This window comes from Pleurodeles waltl, chromosome 9, assembly GCF_031143425.1.
Source record: "Pleurodeles waltl isolate 20211129_DDA chromosome 9, aPleWal1.hap1.20221129, whole genome shotgun sequence".
NCBI classification, from domain to species: Eukaryota; Metazoa; Chordata; class Amphibia; order Caudata; family Salamandridae; genus Pleurodeles; species Pleurodeles waltl.
Window position 1 is genome coordinate 881710759 of NC_090448.1, and position 20442 is coordinate 881731200.

The 20442-nt window shown below is 43.0% G+C and overlaps 1 protein-coding gene across 5 annotated transcripts in view; it reads right to left on the reverse strand.

Annotated features, from left to right (window-relative positions):
- Positions 1 to 17697, reverse strand: part of ATXN3 (ataxin 3) — a 237313-nt gene extending 219616 nt beyond the window's left edge. For 3 of the 5 annotated variants that reach the window (XM_069208200.1, XM_069208199.1, XM_069208201.1), the window contains exon 1: positions 17537 to 17697. In XM_069208200.1, the coding sequence (XP_069064301.1) occupies positions 17537 to 17560 (24 nt within the window). In that variant the 5' untranslated portion in view covers positions 17561 to 17697. The remainder of the gene's footprint in view (positions 1 to 17536) is intronic. The other 2 variants (XM_069208198.1, XM_069208197.1) reach the window with 2 other exon arrangements.
- Between the last annotated feature and the right edge of the window lie 2745 nt (positions 17698 to 20442).

Sequence of the window (20442 nt, forward strand, 5' to 3'; positions counted from 1 at the left end):
GCCCAGACGAGAGGGCCCGAAGAACAGGGCAATGCAGAGGACGACGGAGGGGCCCCGGTTACGAAGGGCTTCCTTACCTCTTTGTTCGATTCTCTGAGGATGGATCTGCAGGAGCTACGAAAAGATATTTCCCAGGAGATGTGGGACCTGCACGCGGACATCACCTTGTTGGGGGAAAGAGTGTTGAGGATAGAGGACAACAAGATCTCCAGGGGAGACTAAGTCGAACAACTGCAAAAGGAAATTCTCTGTCTGTACGAACACCAGGAGCAACTGCAGATCGCGACTGAGGACTTTGAAAAAAAAAAAAAGAAAATCACTCCATGCGCCATAATATACACATTAGAGGAGTTCCTCATGGGGCGCAGGGAGATGACATTAGGGAGTTTTTCACTGCTTTATTTCACTCCCTCCTCTGCCCCGAAAGCAAACAGGAGATTACGCTAGAACGGGTCCACAGAGCAAGCTGGCAAAGTTGGGAGTGGGCAGAGGGGGGCTGGAGCGCACCCTCCTGATATCTTAGTGTGCGTCCATAATTTTATGACCAAAGAAAATATACTCAGGAGGGTGCGAAATCTCCCTTAGGTCCAGTTTAGGGGTCACAATCTACAGCTCTATCAGGACCTCTCGCTGCTGACCTCACAGAGACGAAGAGAACTTAAGCCCATTACAGAACACCTCCGGGCAAACTCTATGCCTTACAACTGGGTCCACCCTTTTCGGCTCGTGTTCCGGTGGGGGGACCAGATGAGACAGGTGAAATCGCTTCAGGAGGCCCGTCAGATTCTAAATATAGAGGAGATGGTACAACGGACCAGGCCTCAGGAGGAGGCTCCTCCCGAGAACTGACTGAGATGGCAACGAAAATAAAAGAAACAGAAACCGCTGCGGCCGTCATCTAGGGAAAGAGCGCTTGAGAGACAATCTGTACTGAATAGTATTACAGCTGGGACCAGTTCATAGATGCGGATCGCTCCCGGAAGATGTTGTAGTGGCCCGGGCCATTCCAGGAGCAAGGAGTGAAGATACTGGAGCAGGGCCTGGGTGGCGGGGACTTTGAATATCACGAGTTGGCCTTGCGAGGTGCTGCCAACCCCTGTCCAGCATTTGGCTTCTTTTTGGACTTCCTATAGAGGACTTGACTGTGGTTTGATGTGCACCTGTTGTGCCCTTTTGTTCCATTCCAATATGCTCCCCCCTACAGGAATTACACTCTATTGTTAAGACCCCCACGCTCCTGCGTGCTTGCCTTACCAAGGGCTATCCCCGATCACTGCTTCTCTGTAGAGGCCAGCTGCTACGGCCTTCCGACCACCTTCCTTTACTTGATATTTAAATGCCTAAGCCTCAATGTCCGGGGCCTTAATAGTCCCTCGAAGAGGTTGGCGGTTCTCTCTTCTTTAGAGCGCTCTGAGAGTCACACTTGCTTGTTACAGAAGACGCACCTGCTGGCTGAAGACACACATCGTATGCATTCCAAATGGTTCCCCAGGCAATATTGGTCCTCAGCTCCTACGAAACACGGGGATGGCAATTTTGATATCGAAAGATTTCCCCGGGGAGGTCATTGCTAAGATACATGAGGTTAAGGGTAGGTTCCTGGCCCGCAGAGTGCACATAAACACTTTCCATTTCACAATTGCAACTATATACGCACCTAACACTCAGCAAGAAATATTCATGAGACAGGCTATATCTGTGATGCTCACAACCCCGGACAGGGCTATACTTGTGGGCGGGGACTTTAATCTTGTCATGGATAATAATCTTGACAAATCAGGACACCGACATGGGCAGACCGGGGCTCTAACCCCCGCTGGACTGCAGTGGCTGGCAGACTGCGACCTAGACGATAGCTGGCGGACAGCACACCCGGACCTTCGAGACTATTCGTTTTACTCGGCGTCCTCAAAGACTTACACACGTATAGACTATTTCCTGGCCTCTTCAGAGTCCCGCTCCCAAGTCAGGGATACTACGATAGAGCCCAGGGCTCTAACTGACCATGCCCCTATAACTTTGGAGGCCTGCTTCGACTGTGGCCGAGCCCAGGCCCCGGGTTGGCGCTTTCGAGACATGATCCTGCAGTCCCAGGTCGCGGTGGAGGCGGTGCAACAAGCGATCCTGGACTATATTAGTCACAATGACAGTGGGCTGACTAGCCTAGAGACACTTTGGAAGGCGCTGAAGGTAATCTTATGCGGGGAGGTGATCTCACTCTCGGCCAAAGAAAACAAAGCCCGGAGGGATCAGAGAGCAGTGCTGGAGCAGAGAGTGGCTGCTCTGGAGCGCTCCCATAAACATACCGGCGCTCCCAGAGTCTGGAGGGAATTAGAGAAAGTGCGCTTACTATTGAAAAGACTAGACTGGGATCGGGGGGAGTATGCTTTAGCCCGGCTCAAACATAAATTCTATATAGGGGGCAATCGCTGTGGAAATCTTTTGGCCCACAAACTAAGGGCTCAGCGTTCTACCAACGCCATAAAGATGGTTTGTTCCCCCTCCCTGGGAGAGGCACTTACGGATACGCAAATAGCCGAGGCTTTTGCAGACCTCTACAGAGAGCTATATGCAGCGGACTCAGCGATTGGCCTTGACCCCGCTTCCTACCTTACTGACAGTGCAGTCACACCACTCAGTGAGCAGGACGCAGAGTGCCTTGACCAACCCATAAGGATAGAGGAGGTGATATCAGCTATCTCCAGTCTTACGGTCGGGAAGTCGCCTGGTCCAGACGGCTACACTATGCTTTTTTATAAAACCTTCTGTTCAGAGTTAGCCCCAGTCCTCACACGGCTCTTCAACTCTTTCCTAGAGACCAAGTCCTGTACACCCAGCATGCTCGAAGCCACCACCACGGTCCTACACAAACCTGGAAAGAACACGGAGGATTGTGGTTCATACCGACCCATTTCACTCCTAAACGTAGATGCCAAGCTCTTCACAGGTATCTTGGCACAACGTCTTAATCCCTACATGCCCGGGCTTATCGACCCGGATCAGGTGGGCTTCATACCCCACCGACAGTGTGGACACAACACAAAACAGCTCTTACATTTAATAGACAAAACGCACAGATTCCTCAAGGAAGCACCCCTCCTCACCATCGACACGGAGAAAGCGTTCAACAGGGTGCATTGGCCCTACCTCTTCTGGGTATTGGAGTGCTTTGGGGTCGGACCGACGCTCCTGACTTGGATAAAATGTATATATCGGGAGCCCAAGGCGGCGGTCCGAGTCAATGGGACATTGTCGTCGCCATTCCCAATTAGACGAGGAACGAGACCGAGGTGCTCGCTCTCCCCGCTTTTATTTGCTCTTTATATGGAGCCCCTGGCACAGCGACTTCGAGATGATCCCCGTATTACTGGCATTAAATTTGGGGCGACCACCGCCTTATCAGCTTAAACGCGAACGATGTTATTCTTACACTGGCGGAACCTATGGTCTTGCTCCCTGCGCTCATGGACGCCTTATGCACATTAAGTATGGTCTCAGGGTTTAAAGTGAACACACAGCAATCTAAAGTACTAAAGTTGTCGGTCCTCCCTGAACACGAGGAGGAACTATGTTCCAGATACCCTTTTATATGGACAACGTCACATGTCCCGTACCTAGGCATAGCTTTAGCAACGACGGCGACAAAGACGGCTCGTATGAACTATGCTTCTCTCTCGAGAGAGATACTGAACGACTTAGTTTATGCTTTCCCCATGTTTCTATCATGGTTCGGTATCGTGGCTGCAATCAAAATGACAATCTTGCCGTGCAAACTCTATCTGTTCTAGACACTTCCTCTGACTCCGCCGCCTAACACCATAAATACACTTCAGACGGCGATCTTGAAATTTATATGGGATAAGAAGCCCGTGCGCATATCACGTCACAAATTATCCCGTCCTAAGGAGGAGGGGGGACTGGTGGTTCCTTGCCTGTCGTGGTATTACCAAGCGGCCCAGCTGCGCTTTATGCTGGAGTGGAGCCGCCGGCTTACTGAGAAGCACTGGTGCTTCATGGATCAGGCGGTTGCAGGGTCCCATATATGGAAGGAACCCTGGCTACGACGCAGACAGAGCGATGGGGCTATACTCCTCACCTATCACCGGCGCGACTCTCCGGGTGTGGGACGCGGTGGCGACAAGGCAAGGTTTGATGACCTTCCCCTCTCCCATGACGCCGATTTGTGCGAATCCCGACTTCACCCCCTGCTTGCAGTCAGAGAACTTTCAACGTTTGTATGAGGTGGGTTGTAGAAGGGTAGGGAGTCTATTCAACGCAGATGGAATTATCCCTTTTGATCAGCTGAGAGAGACATATGTACTTACGGAAGCAGACAGACTGACTTACTATAAAAATACCTTCAAAAAATCTGAACTAGATTTATCTGCTCAGTGGGCAGCAGCAGATTACAATAGCCTTGCAACAGAAGGAACATTTGTAATAGTGACTGTCTAGAGAAAAAAGGGAAATAAAGTTCAAAGAATAAAGAGTGCAAATGGGGAAAGAGAAATACCGCTGCAGGAATGGTTAGACGAGTGAATAAACATAGGTATAGAGCGAATGGAGAGGACTGAAAAAGGCAGAAAAAAGGGCATGTGGAATCTCCATAGCCAGAGTAAGTAGGGGGTGTTATGGATGAAAGCGATCAACAATCAAGGCCTCCTTATTTGTCTTAAGATGTGCCTGTATAAATAACGTGTTTACATTTACACGCATCCACTATGCTGACCAGGCTGTCGTTTGGTGTATGTGTTTGCTACAGATGAGATTCAACTATATTCATCTTTCTGTCCTCCTCCCTTGTATTTCTCCCTTCAAGTTATTGTCTGATTTCACCCCTTTCCCCGATCCTCCTCTTTTGCTCAACCCTCTCATTTTGACTTGTTATGCTCTTTCCTTCTACACCCCTGCTGCCATTCTTAGTCTTCTCATTCTACTTCAGTCATCCTTATCCTATCTTTTTTTAATCTCCTTGGTTACAATCTTCCCCCCCAAACTCTTCTCACTATCCCTGTACTGCAATTTGTGGGACATTATAATAGCCAGACCAAAATACAATTAAAAAGAACAAACAAAGTACACAGGATACTAGATATTACAAGAACCATCATTAGGCGCACAAATTTCTGGCTGCTAGATTTCAAATCCACATTAGGCTCTTCCTGTGTAGTTGTAGAATCAATTGTATATTCTCTGACTCTCTCCAATATGATTTCCAATGAATCTTAAAGGAGGAAAAACAGCATCTCTTCATAGGCATCCCTCCCACTCAGCAGCCACATAAAGGTTTCGCTCAAGTATTGGTGAACTACCAGCAAGACTCGCCTTTCTACACCCTTCTCACAGCAGAAGAAGGGGAGGAGGGGGTATACAGGGAGTGCAGAATTATTAGGCAAATGAGTATTTTGACCACATCATCCTCTTTATGCATGTTGTCTTACTCCAAGCTGTATAGGCTCGAAAGCCTACTACCAATTAAGCATATTAGGTGATGTGCATCTCTGTAATGAGAAGGGGTATGGTCTAATGACATCAACACCCTATATCAGGTGTGCATAATTATTAGGCAACTTCCTTTCCTTTGGCAAAATGGGTCAAAAGAAGGACTTGACAGGCTCAGAAAAGTCAAAAATAGTGAGATATCTTGCAGAGGGATGCAGCACTCTTAAAATTGCAAAGCTTCTGAAGCGTGATCATCGAACAATCAAGCGTTTCATTCAAAATAGTCAACAGGGTCGCAAGAAGCGTGTGGAAAAACCAAGGCGCAAAATAACTGCCCATGAACTGAGAAAAGTCAAGCGTGCAGCTGCCACGATGCCACTTGCCACCAGTTTGGCCATATTTCAGAGCTGCAACATCACTGGAGTGCCCAAAAGCACAAGGTGTGCAATACTCAGAGACATGGCCAAGGTAAGAAAGGCTGAAAGACGACCACCACTGAACAAGACACACAAGCTGAAACGTCAAGACTGGGCCAAGAAATATCTCAAGACTGATTTTTCTAAGGTTTTATGGACTGATGAAATGAGAGTGAGTCTTGATGGGTCCGTGGCTGGATTGGTAAAGGGCAGAGAGCTCCAGTCCGACTCAGACGCCAGCAAGGTGGAGGTGGAGTACTGGTTTGGGCTGGTATCATCAAAGATGAGCTTGTGGGGCCTTTTCGGGTTGAGGATGGAGTCAAGCTCAACTCCCAGTCCCTGGAAGACACCTTCTTCAAGCAGTGGTACAGGAAGAAGTCTGCATCCTTCAAGAAAAACATGATTTTCATGCAGGACAATGCTCCATCACACGCGTCCAAGTACTCCACAGCGTGGCTGGCAAGAAAGGGTATAAAAGAAGGAAATCTAATGACATGGCCTCCTTGTTCACCTGATCTGAACCCCATTGAGAACCTGTGGTCCATCATCAAATGTGAGATTTACAAGGAGGGAAAACAGTACACCTCTCTGAACAGTGTCTGGGAGGCTGTGGTTGCTGCTGCACGCAATGTTGATGGTGAACAGATCAAAACACTGACAGAATCCATGGATGGCAGGCTTTTGAGTGTCCTTGCAAAGAAAGGTGGCTATATTGGTCACTGATTTGTTTTTGTATGTCAGAAATGTATATTTGTGAATGTTGAGATGTTATATTGGTTTCACTGGTAATAATAAATAATTGAAATGGGTATATATTGTTTTGTTGTTAAGTTGCCTAATAATTATGCACAGTAATAGTCACCTGCACACACAGATATCCCCCTAACATAGCTAAAACTAAAAACAAACTAAAAACTACTTCCAAAAATATTCAGCTTTGATATTAATGAGTTTTTTGGGTTCATTGAGAACATGGTTGTTGTTCAATAATAAAATTAATCCTCAAAAATACAACTTGCCTAATAATTCTGCACTCCCTGTATATTTGAGTATATGTAAAGAATGTGATGAGGAAAAAAGGACGGTTTAATGAGGATTATCAGTGTGGAATTGGAGAACGGTTATCTGATTGACATGAAATGCTTGTAAACTATAGAACTTGTCCAAAATATATATATATATGCGCTTCTAAGATCTATCAACAAGGATATCTTCTGAAAGGAGGAAGAAACCTGAAACCTTTGATGGGGAACTTGATAGCAGTCTCAGTTAATGTAAGATTGAATAAACTGATATCCAATGAGAGTCTAAGGCGAATACTGCTTATTTCTAGTTTCCCTAAAGAGTAGACGTTAAGTGTGCTTTTTCAACTTCGGAATGATAAAAGGTTAAATCAGGCTGATGGGTATCAAAGTTGTTTCTTAAGGGTTCACTTAAGACTGCTACAGCAATATTAACTCACACTCACAAGAGCAGAGGTTATCTAAACTGAACATACTGTACAACTGAGATTTTGATATCCTGTTCTCTGAGGTTTTAAGTCTTCCTAAATCAGAACGCAAAGACTAAGTCATTTGTATTCAGCTCAAGTACCATACTGATTTTCATGCTAATGCATTTATGATTTTGATACAGTAAAAATATACTTTAATTGCAAAACCATAGTGCAAAATGTCAATATAAGAGTTAACAAGTTACCTTTGCTAACCTGAGCTGCAAACGTTGTTTGCCATAATTCCAACTAATGGAAAAAATGCTTGAAACAGGCCAATGCCACACGGTGCAATTATGGTGCTAGTGTAGTTTCAAAGATTAAACCATTTTATTTAGCCGATTTAAACGTTTTATATTCATTTATAGACTTTTTTCATCTACCAAGATACCTCTACACACAAAGCTAATGTTGTCAGTATAGAGGAATAATGTATTTAACTGTGGTAGAATATGCTAGACCTTTACACTCAGGTAAATAACAAGCGTTGGCCAAGGCAATACCTCTAGTCTATGCAAGAGCTACTGGCTTCGGCACAGAGTGAGGTGGCATAGAATGCAGTGTTGCAGAGTACAGTGGTGTAAGGTTGAGTTGTGCAGAGTAGGGTGGGATGGCCTAGGCTGGAGTGGTGTAGAACAGAGTGGTGGTGAGTGCATTGGCAGAGTAGAGTGGTGCAGAGTAGAGTAAAGAGGAGTAGAGTGCAGGGGAGAGGTGAGGAGTGGTGCAAAGCTCACTGGAGTATGCGTGATTTTGCAGCACACTGCCATTAAAGACGACATATTTTCCAATTTAAATGACCATTACATTTGCACACACATACAGTTTTACTAATAAAACTATACAGTTTTCAAATGCTTGCACAGTTCATTTAAACGTTGTTGTGTGCTAATTACCCCGGGTATCCAGCAAGATTGTCACACAAATCCTCTTACTTTGAAGTCAGAGAAAGAAAAGTAAGCACCAAGTTCCCTGGAAGACTGAGCCTGGCATTTGACCTCTGTCTTCGAATCACAGCAAATGTGACAAGATTTCTAGGCCTGTTTAGCACTGGAGCACTTGTGGAAAACTGCAAGGAGAGATAGTGTAAAAAAGGTTTTGCTCCTTGAGAGGTACAAACAGCCTAAAACAAATAAAGCCAGAAAAACGTGAGTTCCAAACCACAAAGTCAGTGGTAAGCAATGGGCGGAATGCATTCCCAGGGAGGCTTTCTGAATGTCCCCAAGATGTCTTTAGCAAACCAGACAGCTGCACTGCCTGGTTGACTTACATCTAAAAAGAATGGGCTCTGACACAAAAAGCACTCCTCATGAAATATTAAATATATAAATATACACACACACACACACACACACACACTTGAGGATTTCTCAACCGTAAACCGTTATTATCTTCAGGCTGCGTCATGAAACTGTCACTTTATCATTGTGCACATATAGGCCTTCTTCTACTTTGAAAAGCCTGAAAGACTGCCCCTTCAATCCTACCTCACTGTTTGTCATTTAGTCCCTACTGAAGCCTCAGGTATCACAGAGTGCCATCCCTTTGTCAAGCCTAAGATAGACAGCAACCCAAAAGCTTTATACAACCGCAAAGGCCTCCAGGAAGTGGATCATGAATTCAAAAAGGAAATTCCTCAGGCCACTGGGAGTTACTACAGCAGGGCATGAGATCATATGGCATTGCTCTTTAATCTTTAAAGAGACAGCTGGGACCTTGACCAACTGTGAAGAGTGCCTTTGCTTATGGTGTAACCTTTCAGGAATATGATGCTAAAAATAAGAGGGTAGCAACCCACTTTACATTAATAAGCTGTAACACACTTCAGTGCATTGGTGTTGATTCAACCAAAAGGACTGCTACAGCTTTTTCAGGGTGGTTGTCTGCTGTTACATGAACTCACCACTGACACCTATGTGGTCTGTAAACTAACAATCTGTATCATCAAAAAACTTGCAACATAATTTTACCAACGCAATATATGTTGTCAGTGTTTACTGGGTCATACATTTGGTGTTAAAAGCTTGTTTTCTAATATTATTCTTTTTGTCTGATTTGAAAAGTGGATAAAAATTGATTTTATCACACTCAAGTGAGTGTTGGTCATATACTGTAATATGGTGGCAGTAAATGCATGCATTGACTTCACCGGCTACTGGAAAACTGTATAAAGATACCAATGAGAACCACTATTTAGCAATATTACAACCCAGCAGTGTGCCAAGAAAAATGAGCAACCACTCATCTGTGGTCACTTCAAATCAGTTCTGGGCAGCTCCCGCCCCACTGACATTGAAGGCTGACTGAATGGGTGAACAAAGAAAGGGGCCTGCCAAGGTATCATCTGACAACTGTCTGTGATAGGGGAGGGCCCCTTGAAGTTAGTTAAGTTCCTGGGCACTACACAAATGGTCATCATGCCAGAGGAGCAAAACTGCTGTAAAAATACCCTTAAGGTGCTAGTCACTGTGAGGAAATGTTTAACATTAACTTCTCCATGCCCTACTTTTAATAACCATGCCCCTATCCTTATGGGCAACAAGGCCTAATTAGGGCGAATTATTAATATATGCAAGAAAGCCTCAGACTAGTCAAAATGACTTATTTTGGAAGGTGGAATTACAGTTTTTAAACTGCTCCTGCATGGCTACAAGGGAGACCTGAAGACATGTTTTGTACTGTGATGATAGTGGATGCCACAAAAGGTGTTGCCTACCAGTAGTAGTCTTAACCCTGGGTACACTTTGTGCCATATATTAGGAACCTATGGGTAAGTTAAATATGCCAATTAGGGTTATGCAAATTCAACCATGTTTAAAGCGGGATCAAAGGCACTTTACTCCTGGTTAGCAGAATTCAACAGCCAGCAAAAACAAATTGGTCCAAATAGGGAAATAGACCACACAAAGGGTGTAAATCCTTTAAGCCACCCCTCTACAAAAAGTTGGATGAAAAATGAACGTCACTGGTTAGAAGCCAAAAGTGTCACCCTCAGCAGAAAAGTGGCAAAGGGCCTGAAGCACTACCCCACAGTGCAACTAAGTGAAGACATGGTTAGTACATTAAGAAATATAATAAGAAATGATCTAAAGCCATTCTGAGCATCTCAATGATGCTCAATACATAACAAAATACTTTCACAGCATATTGCGGCATTACCTAGTATACACAACGCAATAATCAAACCCACTATTTGCATTTTAAGAACTTAGAAAGCGATAAACACATTACCCAGTATAGAAATGTAACAACAGAAGGAAATGGTTAACTATCTGTTTGGATAACGCACAATCCAGGCTGAAATTCACTAATCAAGACATAAGGACACTCTCTTCGGGTCTTTAACTATAAACATGAGCAACGTTATAGGTTTGTCACAAGTATCATGTTCTAAGTCAATGATCAATGTCTACCTCATCCTTCTCCAACAAATTATTTGTGTGCTACTGATAGCTCTCCAGCTACCTGTAAGTAGTTCTTCTGTGAGCAGTACTACCTGCTAAATTAGAAACTTTTCATTGATTAAATTAATATAAGGATACAAAAAATTGAAAGGCATGGATTTGAGAGGAAAATGTGTATTGTTTTTCAGAAGCTGATGTTTGGAGAAAAATGATTAAATTTGCAGAATGTCTTTAAAGATGATATATTAGTAATCAATCTTGTGGCGTGGGTAGACTTATTACAAGGGCCACTGAAACTATGCAATTAGGCAACCACTGCCTTTTTCAGATAATCATAGATTTGCCACATAATTCATAATCTGATGATCTGAACAAAAAAGAAAAAAATTGGTTTCTAGCTCAAATGGTTCTAAAGTTACTAAAAACGCAGCAACACGTGTTGTTGCGCTGTGGAAGGCTCTCTGCAAAGGTTGTCTGGTCAACTTTCTGTTGCTTATTGCTATAGTCATGTGTTAAATGGTACTAATGAGGTACAACCAATGACCAGGTAGTGAGAAATGTAAAGTTTAAACAATAATGAAATAATACTATCTGAAAATGTGCCACATTAGGCCTCATAATTTGCCTTTTCTTGACACATCATATATCAAACCTGATGTGTAATTTGTCCCTCCTCTGTTGCATAATTCCAGTGGCCCTGCTTATTTTATTGACAGGGCATTGAAGCTATGGCTGTGATACATTACCAACACAGAGACATTATTCATTACTGCTTGCAACCCCACCTGATGAAGTGAGGTGATCACTACTGACAATCTTGCATGTATGGGTTGCTACTAATGTAATTGCGCCTCATATGGTCACAATAACGACACTAAAAATATTAGTAGCACAGGATAATTTTCATTCAACAGAAGTAGATCTTACTACATGAAAGGTTAGAGATCCCTGGTCTAGTATGCCCACATAGAATGTCAAAGGCAACCTTTCGGAAGGTCTAAAGGGTTATTGAGGAGTCTTAACATGGAGCAAAGTTGCAAGTCTGGTATATTATTACAAAATCTTTTTTTTTTTTTTTAATCTTTTTAAAAGAAAAAAGAAAAACAATAACAACATTTTGAAGCTGGTAAGAGGAATACTTTAGAACCACACGCTGGCGCAAAAAAAAAAAAAAAAAATAATAAATAAATCGGGAAACTGTTTTTTCCCCTATTGACTTACATTGAAGTGGAGATTTTAGATTGGAAACACGTAAAATAAAGCCATCTTGGGCTCAAATACAGTTGTCTCTGCTTGAATAGGGTTTGTTGGCAGGCCTGGTTCTATCAGGGGGGCAGGGTGGGCCAGGCCCACCCAAACATGACCTTTGGCCCTCCCAGTTACAGCAGAAGAGGCCGCGGAGAAGGCACCTGCTAAGTGCTTCCTCCATCTCAAAAGCAGAACGTTGTAATTTTTTCATTGTCTTTAAAACTGCAACTGAAGTGTCTCTTTTTGGGGTAGAGGTGGGTGAGGCAATAAGTCAACAGGGAGCGCCCAGCCAGAGTCACGCTAAGGGTCTGGCATAGCTCTTAGAGCTCATTCATGTGCCAAGGCCTGAAAATGTTTGCTATGTAAAACGTACAACAATCATCACGTAAAATATGATAAATTCTCTACACACTTTAAAAAGGTGTATCTCATTAACACATAGTAGCTTTGACATTAATAGGTCACATTATAGCGCTGCATTGAGAAGTATTTATTAAAAGTAATAGTTTTAAACATGAGTTTAGAGTCATTCCTGCCCCCGTCCTCACACTGGTGACACAGCCATAAGTTAACCAACAGGCAAGACAGTTGTCAAGTGGACCCTGTGCGTGGCCCAGATTATTATAAAGAAAAATTAGTCTATTAAATCATACACAATATGTTTTTGTGTAGTTGGTGTGCTAATTCATGCACTTGAATGTGCTTGCATGCACTAATATGAAGTAAAACGAGTTTGGGGAAATAAAATATTTGCCTAAGATCTCACAATATAAGTGGGGAGGCTGCAATTTGTCCAGGTTTTATGTTTTCACTTTGTACAAATCATCCACTAAATGGCTATTTGTCTCTTCTTTTTATGTTAATACTTTGTTTTACCTCTTTGTGCAGTTTTTATATTGTGTGAACACGACCTGGAGTTACTGAAGCGCTTTATATGAACACCAGTTACACTAAACAAGGTCACATTTATTTCTTTTAGGCACTGGAGATCTGCACAGAATCACAGGATGCTGAGCCAACACAGAGACTCAAACCTAGCTCGTCAGTTCCAAAATTGGAAGCCCGTCGTAAACCACATCCTGGGTAGATTAAAGGTGGCAGGCTTAAGGTACATGAAAGCTTGGTTCTTTATGGGCTTGAAGTTACAACAGGACCTCAAGCTGACCAGACCAGGCTTTAGGCTCAAGCCTAGATCAAGCATTCAAAGGGTCCCCCATCTCTAGTTGGGATAGTGGGGACAGGGGTTTACCTGCCATTGATGCAGCAGGTACATTGACATTGGGGCCCAGGACTTGTGAACGGCCTTCTACACCTCAATTATGGTCTGAGTGGGGGTTTTGAGAGTGTTTATGTATTTTAGCTTGTGTAAGAAGCACCCAGTAATATACTGTAGGATGGGGCAGGCATTATACTATTCAGATAGCTGCAGTGCATGCCTCAATGGATGAGCAGCCACCAGGACAAGGGAATCATAAATGTCCACCACGAATAATGTGGAATTACAATGTCTAATAGCGTAAGGGCTTGGTTCACAAGATAAGCTTACACTTGTGTAAAGTAACTATGAGTTTATTTTTTACTAACAGTAATTTTACGATTCTGGAGATGCCGCAGTCAGGGTGGAGTGCTCTGCACATAAAAAGATAAGTTAGGACAAGCCTAACTTTTTATGTGCGGAGTCTATGCCACAAGGACGAAATCTCCACAATCGTATCATTACTATTCAGAAAGTTAAACATGAAGATAATGAATACCAAAAAAACTAGTAAACTTACACAAAAGTGCAAGTTTACCTTTGTGAATTAGGCTCTAAACGTGTCTGTCGATTTTGTGCCAGATGCTGAGGTGAAGTAAATAACTGTATTATCTCGAGTAAGATATTCTGTTGGGCTGAATTTGTCTCACCAGTATGGCAGTTACAAGTGTGAGCATTTCATATTAAGGTATCTTGTTACAGTACTTTGCAAATTTCCAGCTTATAGATAGGGCCACTGTAATTATGCAATTTTATGGCTGTTGTATTTTCCTAAAAATTATGGATTTGCGGCATTTGCCAGATAATCTATCACCTGCTGCATACATAATCTGCAGATTTCAAAAAAGTGTTTATCTTAAAGAGGTCAAAAGATACTAAAAATGCCGCAATACGTGTTGTACCACAGTTGAAGACCCTTTTCAAAGTTGACTGTTCATCTTTTAGTTGCTTATTGCTACACATGCATTTTAAACTTGTAATAATGAGGTGGAACCTAGGCCCATACATTGTTAACAAGTGTAAAAAATGACCACAAAAAATAAAAAGAATATCATCGCAAAATGTTGCTGTTTTACACCACATCATTTGCCTTTTCTTGATGTATAATTTAGTCAACTTTATCATATAATTTGGTCCTTCTCTACTGCATAAGTTCAGTCGCCCTGGTGATACCCTTTGTCTAACCGTCTAATCACAATGGAACTGGTCATAATTCAGTTCAATAAAGGGCTACCACGAGTTTTGCAATGTGGGATGATATACACAAGGTGGCATTAATGCTAATTACCTAGACCTACCTGTAATGATACTTGTGTTTTGACCACTGACTCCATGTTGCACTTGGCCTAGCAGCACACCACACCGTCACATTAGTGACCACCAACTTCTTTTTGCCTATTGACTTTATTTTAGCATTAGCCACCTCCATGTTAAAAGCTGCAAGTATTTTTCCATGACACAATGTGCTTCTTGCTTATGTTTTTATTCTGCATGTTCTTTCTTACCAAGGGCTTAAGCTGATAAGAATGTACTAGACGACAGGGAACGGTTTTGTTTTGATAGAGGGTAGCTTGTGATTTTGGCCAATTCCCGAAGTGTTCTTTTCAAAGCTGACCTAAAGTAACCAGCATTTTTTCAATTACAAACTTATACAGTGGGAGGGAGTTTCTAGAATTCTCCTCTCTTGTTTGTTTAAAGTATATAAGAGACCCAGGTCGACGGCGGAGAGATTCAAAGACCTCAATCAGGATTGATACGTTCAATACCTGATATATTTCCCATGAGGGTAGATCTCTCTTTCTCGTTGCAGACGAACCAGGGTCAACGACTTGCTGTCATGAGAAGGATGAAGCACCAGATAGGCCACATGTTGATGAATTTTTACTAATTATTTGCTTTGCATTATGTATGAATATATATATATATATATATATATATATATATATATATATATACACACACACAAATATAGGTATTTGTATCTTTGCATGTATTAATTTGCTGTGTATATGGCAGTGGAGAATCATTTGTACATGTCTCCATTTTATTGCTGTGACCATTTTTAAACGTGTGCTTTCAGCATGCTAATCTCCTCTACAAACTTTGCAGAGTGAATTAATAAATGTCTTCTTTAGACTGAGAAGCGCATACCAGAGATTTTTGTCAGTGCAGAAGCGTTTCAGCTCAGTCATTAGCGAAGCAAAACACTACCTCAGAACTAAATAACCCAAGCCAAGATGTTTTGGATCTTCTTCGTCTACAAACTCAACTTCAAAGCCCAAGTCAATGCCATAACTGTCTTCTGCGTCCAAATATTGAGAACGCTAAGAAAGATTTTAAAATGGCTCCCAGTCAACATGCAGAAAATCATCACTCACACTCTAGCCACCAGCAACCTAGACTACAGGAACACCCTTTACACAGGATAAACAAGCATCTGAACAGGAGGCTGCAGAACATCCAGAATCACTCCCAACCTCCCATGACACACACACACACACACATCTCAAGGAGCTAAACAGGCTACCTATACCCAAATGAGCACATTTCAAATATCTCACCCAAACTTGTCCCAGTCTACCTCAACAATACCATCTGCTTTCACAACCTTCCAGGCACCCCAGCTTGGGAAGATTCCTATTTGTACACATTCCATGCATATGGAAAACCAGATCCAGTGGTTGAGCATTCTCCTACATCACTCCTAAACCGTGAAATAGTGTGCGTTACACATCTGAGCCTTCTCCTCACTTCTTTAAACCACAAGAAGCTAAAGACTTGGCTTTTTGAGTGACTACATTTGGCCCAAGGCTTGGCTAATATCACACCTGCTTAGCGCCAGGATAGCCTGCTGGGTGAGAGTGTGCTTTACAAACCAACATAAGATGACATGAAATGACCCAAGAGAATCAAATAAACTTTATGGAGCATTCAGTTCAGACTGGCACAAAACCCAACCATGCTCAAGTATTCTGTTAGTCTGGATGATTGCTTTTGTTTCTCATGTTATGTGCCTGTTTGTCGCTGCGCACACATCCATAATATGGGTGGGATGAGAGGCAAAATGATTCTGTTTGTGTGGAGTTGCACCCCTAGCAAATGAGGGAACATCCTCTAACTATAGGACCATCTGTACATGTGTCAGTATTACAGAAGGAGGAGGTGCACAAGCATCTGCAACTGGGCATTCTGTATAATACGGCCCCAGAAGGTTACCTGTATGACTGCAAGTACTGGTTTTACACTACTCAGGAATGGAAACTACTCTTGTCAACAATATTGCTTTTTTGCCAAACGTGTTGCTGTTTTTAAAAAAAATTTAATCAATGAAAGTACACCGTAAAAGAAAAATATGAATATAAACAGTTACAAAGTTCTCAGTATGAGAGAGAAGGGTGTTTGGCAAATTGCAAGGAGTAAATATCCAGTCTTCATATGGCGAAATGTCAAGGCTTAGGTGTGGTAACAGGAACCTCCTTGAATGACCATTACAGGCTGCTTGGAATCCAAGTGCTTGTGTTGAAGCCTGATCTGCTTGAAATGATAAGGGCTGTGGCTGCTGAGCACAGACAACAGCTCATAATGTCAAATAACTCTCTAGATGCATTGTATGCCGGTCTGGAAGAAGTTATGATGTAAATCTGGGGGATCGTATTCTACCTCCAGAATTGTGACAAGTGAGCCGACGTTGGCCCAACAGAACGTACCGTTGGCCCACCCCAATGAACATTCTTGGAAGCGGACCTATTTGTTAGCATGAATGCCATTTTTTATTTAAGAAAAAGAAAACAGAAAAGGCATATTTGGAGAGAAACACTACGTGACAGTGAAAGGTGGGGCAATGGGGCTGGATGAAGGGGCATTAGTACCTAAAGGGTGTGTAGTTGACCCGACGCTGCTACAAAGTACAACTATTTCTTTTGAAAGTATTGATCAACATTACAAGTGCCACAGAGTCGCTTTGATGAAAAGAGGCAAACTGCCTGCTGAGAAATGGAGTGGGGGGTGTGGAGGACTGTCTTTGGAACGACGGCATATGATATATATTTTAGAAGGAGAAACATGCCCTATTGAAAGTCGCGGTGGGTGTTACCGATGAGCAGGGAAAGGGGCGCTGGTTAAGCTGCAGGGTAAGTGCGTTCCCTCTCCACAGTAGAAGCACTATTACTGCTATGTGGTATGACCCAATCCCGCCCTATTCATCTTTGGACTCAGAAGAGTAAATAAGCCACCCTCCCACCATTATCACTTCGTCCCTCCCACTCTCTTTCCCAGTACTCACTTTCTCATGAAACACGGCCTCCATGTTTGTTTCTCTTGGGAACGGAGCTCGTCATTCTTCACGTGACCAGACGCACGTCCAATCCAATCACTCATGCGTTTCTTAATCAAGTGATTGCGCTTCTGACTGCAGGTTGCCTGTTGGTCACGTGGCTCACACACACACACACACACACACACACACACACACACAGAACTGAAATGGCTGGTGCTGCACCATTGACATAGAAATAGGAAACACTGGTGGCTGCCGCTCACATTCCTCGAGTCAGGCTCTGTGCGAAAGCTGCCATCTTGGAAATAGAATTAAGATCGGCCTATCACTACGTAACAAGGCAAAATGGGTTATAGGCGAGTTAAGAAATATAGAAGCATATAATTGTTATTTTTTCGTAACGGTTATAGGCGAGTTAAGAAATATAGAAGCATATAATTGTTATTTTTTCGTAACGGTGGTCACTAACTCTAAGCGTGTATAGTGGATACAAAATATACTAAATCCCAGTACGTTGTGTACTCTTCTGTTGCCTCAAGGAACCTTTCCTCGACAGTTCATGCAACCAATTTTATGGCAAGACCGGAATCTAATATTATGCATTTTCTTTTCTTGTTTAATAAATAGCAGAAGTCAAGAATAAACAACTCCCAGAAGGCCAAAGAAAAACGGGCCAATGGGAGACAAAAAATAGTTCAAGTAGTCCACCAATCACAGGTCATCACACCCCTAACTAGGTATCTTGATTGTGAACAGCCCTCTTTTCTTGCTGCTCGCAGTCAAGATAAGTATTTTCCATTTACGCTTCATTATATAGTTATTGATGTTTCACACTGTGAATGTGTTCTTTATTTATATTTCAGGGCTTTTACCGAGTTACACGGCCTTTTATTTCCCTTTTTCCTTTCTGTTGGCGTGTAGCCGCATTCTTTCAGTTTTGCGCGGCACTTCTCGCGCGCATGCCGTTTCTGGTGCCGGCATTCCAAACTGCAGTTTCTGAGCAGCACGGCTTCATTCTCTGTCAGCGCGACTCAGAAACGGCAGTTTGACGTCCTGTCATCGGTTTTGGGCAGCTTCTGGCAATTTTCCTTACCTCTGCACTGCTCCGGCTTCGTTCTCTGCACAGGTTTTTCCCTCGGGCATATTTTTCCACCCATAGGAGGAGCTTAGTTGGTTCCCTTTGCATAGTTAAAGGGATATTAACCATTTCAGTTCCTGTTCTAGTTCTTTGTTGTTTATTTTTAATTTAGTCCATTTTTTCAATGGAAATGGAGGGCTCTTTCACCAAAAATGGCTTGGAGGAGGAGGAACAAATTAATGAACAGCTTAGTGGGTCTATTCAGAGTACTGTAGAACAAGCTGTATCAACCTCTATAAATAAATTGTCAAAAAAATTAGAGAACTCAATTTTAAACTTGTTGTCTAAGACGGTTTTGGCTCATTCTGTGGGGGAAAGCAGAAAACGCCCTATTTCAAAAAATATGTCAAAAAATTAGTGAGGTTTCCTCACAGAAGGCAGAGGACGAGGTTCCTCATAAGGCTCCTACGAAGGAGGGTTCTAATGTTTTCCTCTCTCAACCGTCTCTCAAGTGTACAAAAAAATCCTAAAACATTACTGCGCCTATTGTGATTTCCAGTATTTTAGATACTGATAATGATGGTACAGATTCCTTCTCTGACACAAATATTTCAGATTACGATGATTCTGTTTTTTCTCCTCCTCCAAAGAAAACAAAAATGATGGTGCATGAGGCTATCCAGCCTCTAGTAATTGCGGATGCGGAAGGGGTTCCTATGTTCAACCCAATAGATATTCATCACCCTAATTCAACAGAGTGGTTCCCCGCGGACCATGTGGGTGATTATGTGGCATCTAGACTACGCACTTTTTTAGATGAACAAACTAGAACCAAACTCCGTTCCGAATGCTCTCGACCTTCTTTAGCATCCAAGATTACAACCACTCCAGCTATTGATCCTTCCCTCATCACCTTTTTTTTACAAAATTCGGTAAGGATCCAAGCAAAGGCGTGGATAAAGCCTGGTCCACTTGCCAGGATAAACTGCTGGACGTAGTGGGTCCCCTCATCTGTATTTTTGATTTGGCCGAATCTGCCCGTGTCGACAACTGTCCCATTGATCCAGTGGATTTATCCCTTTGGGTACAGAGATCCTTTTGTCTTTTAGGCAATGCCAATGCAGCAATCACTCACAAGCGCAGGAAAGGCCTCCTCCTCAAATTGGATCCAAAGTTGGTCAATGTGGCTGGGTCGGACCCAGGTATCAAGGCGGAAGGACTACTTTTCGGTGATAATTTTATCAAAGAATTAAGCAAATATGTTTCTACTTTTGCTTCATTGGACAAGGCTCAGCAATCGCTAAAAAAGATGTTTCACAATTGTTTTTTTGCCAGGGCCGGCAGAGGTAGGAACCGCTTTGCCGGCCGCTTGTACAATCAACAAGGTTCCTGTGGTGCCTTCAATGCCTCCAATCAGGAGTAGCGACCGCAGTTCTATCCCCAAAGAGGACACGGTTTCCGCAACAGAGGCAGCCGAGCTTCCAGACTTCAAACCCAAACCGGTAAGTCTTTGTTCTGGCCCACCTATTGTAGGGGGTCGTCTTTGGTTGTTCCTTCCAAAGTGGCAGTTGTTAATGTCAGATCCATGGGTTATAAACACTGTTCAAGGCTACAACATAGAGGTCTATACGAAACCTTTTCAGACTCGTTTTCCTCAGCCACCCAAGTTTTCCCAAGCAATGTCTTTGGCGATTTCAGCGGAACTCCAGGCTTTATTGCAGAAACACGCCATCCTTCCCTGCCACCCAGACCCCTCAGGCTTCTTCAGTTCTATTTTTCTCGTCCAAAAAAAGAACATAAAGATGCGCCCGGTCATCAATCTAAAACATTTCAA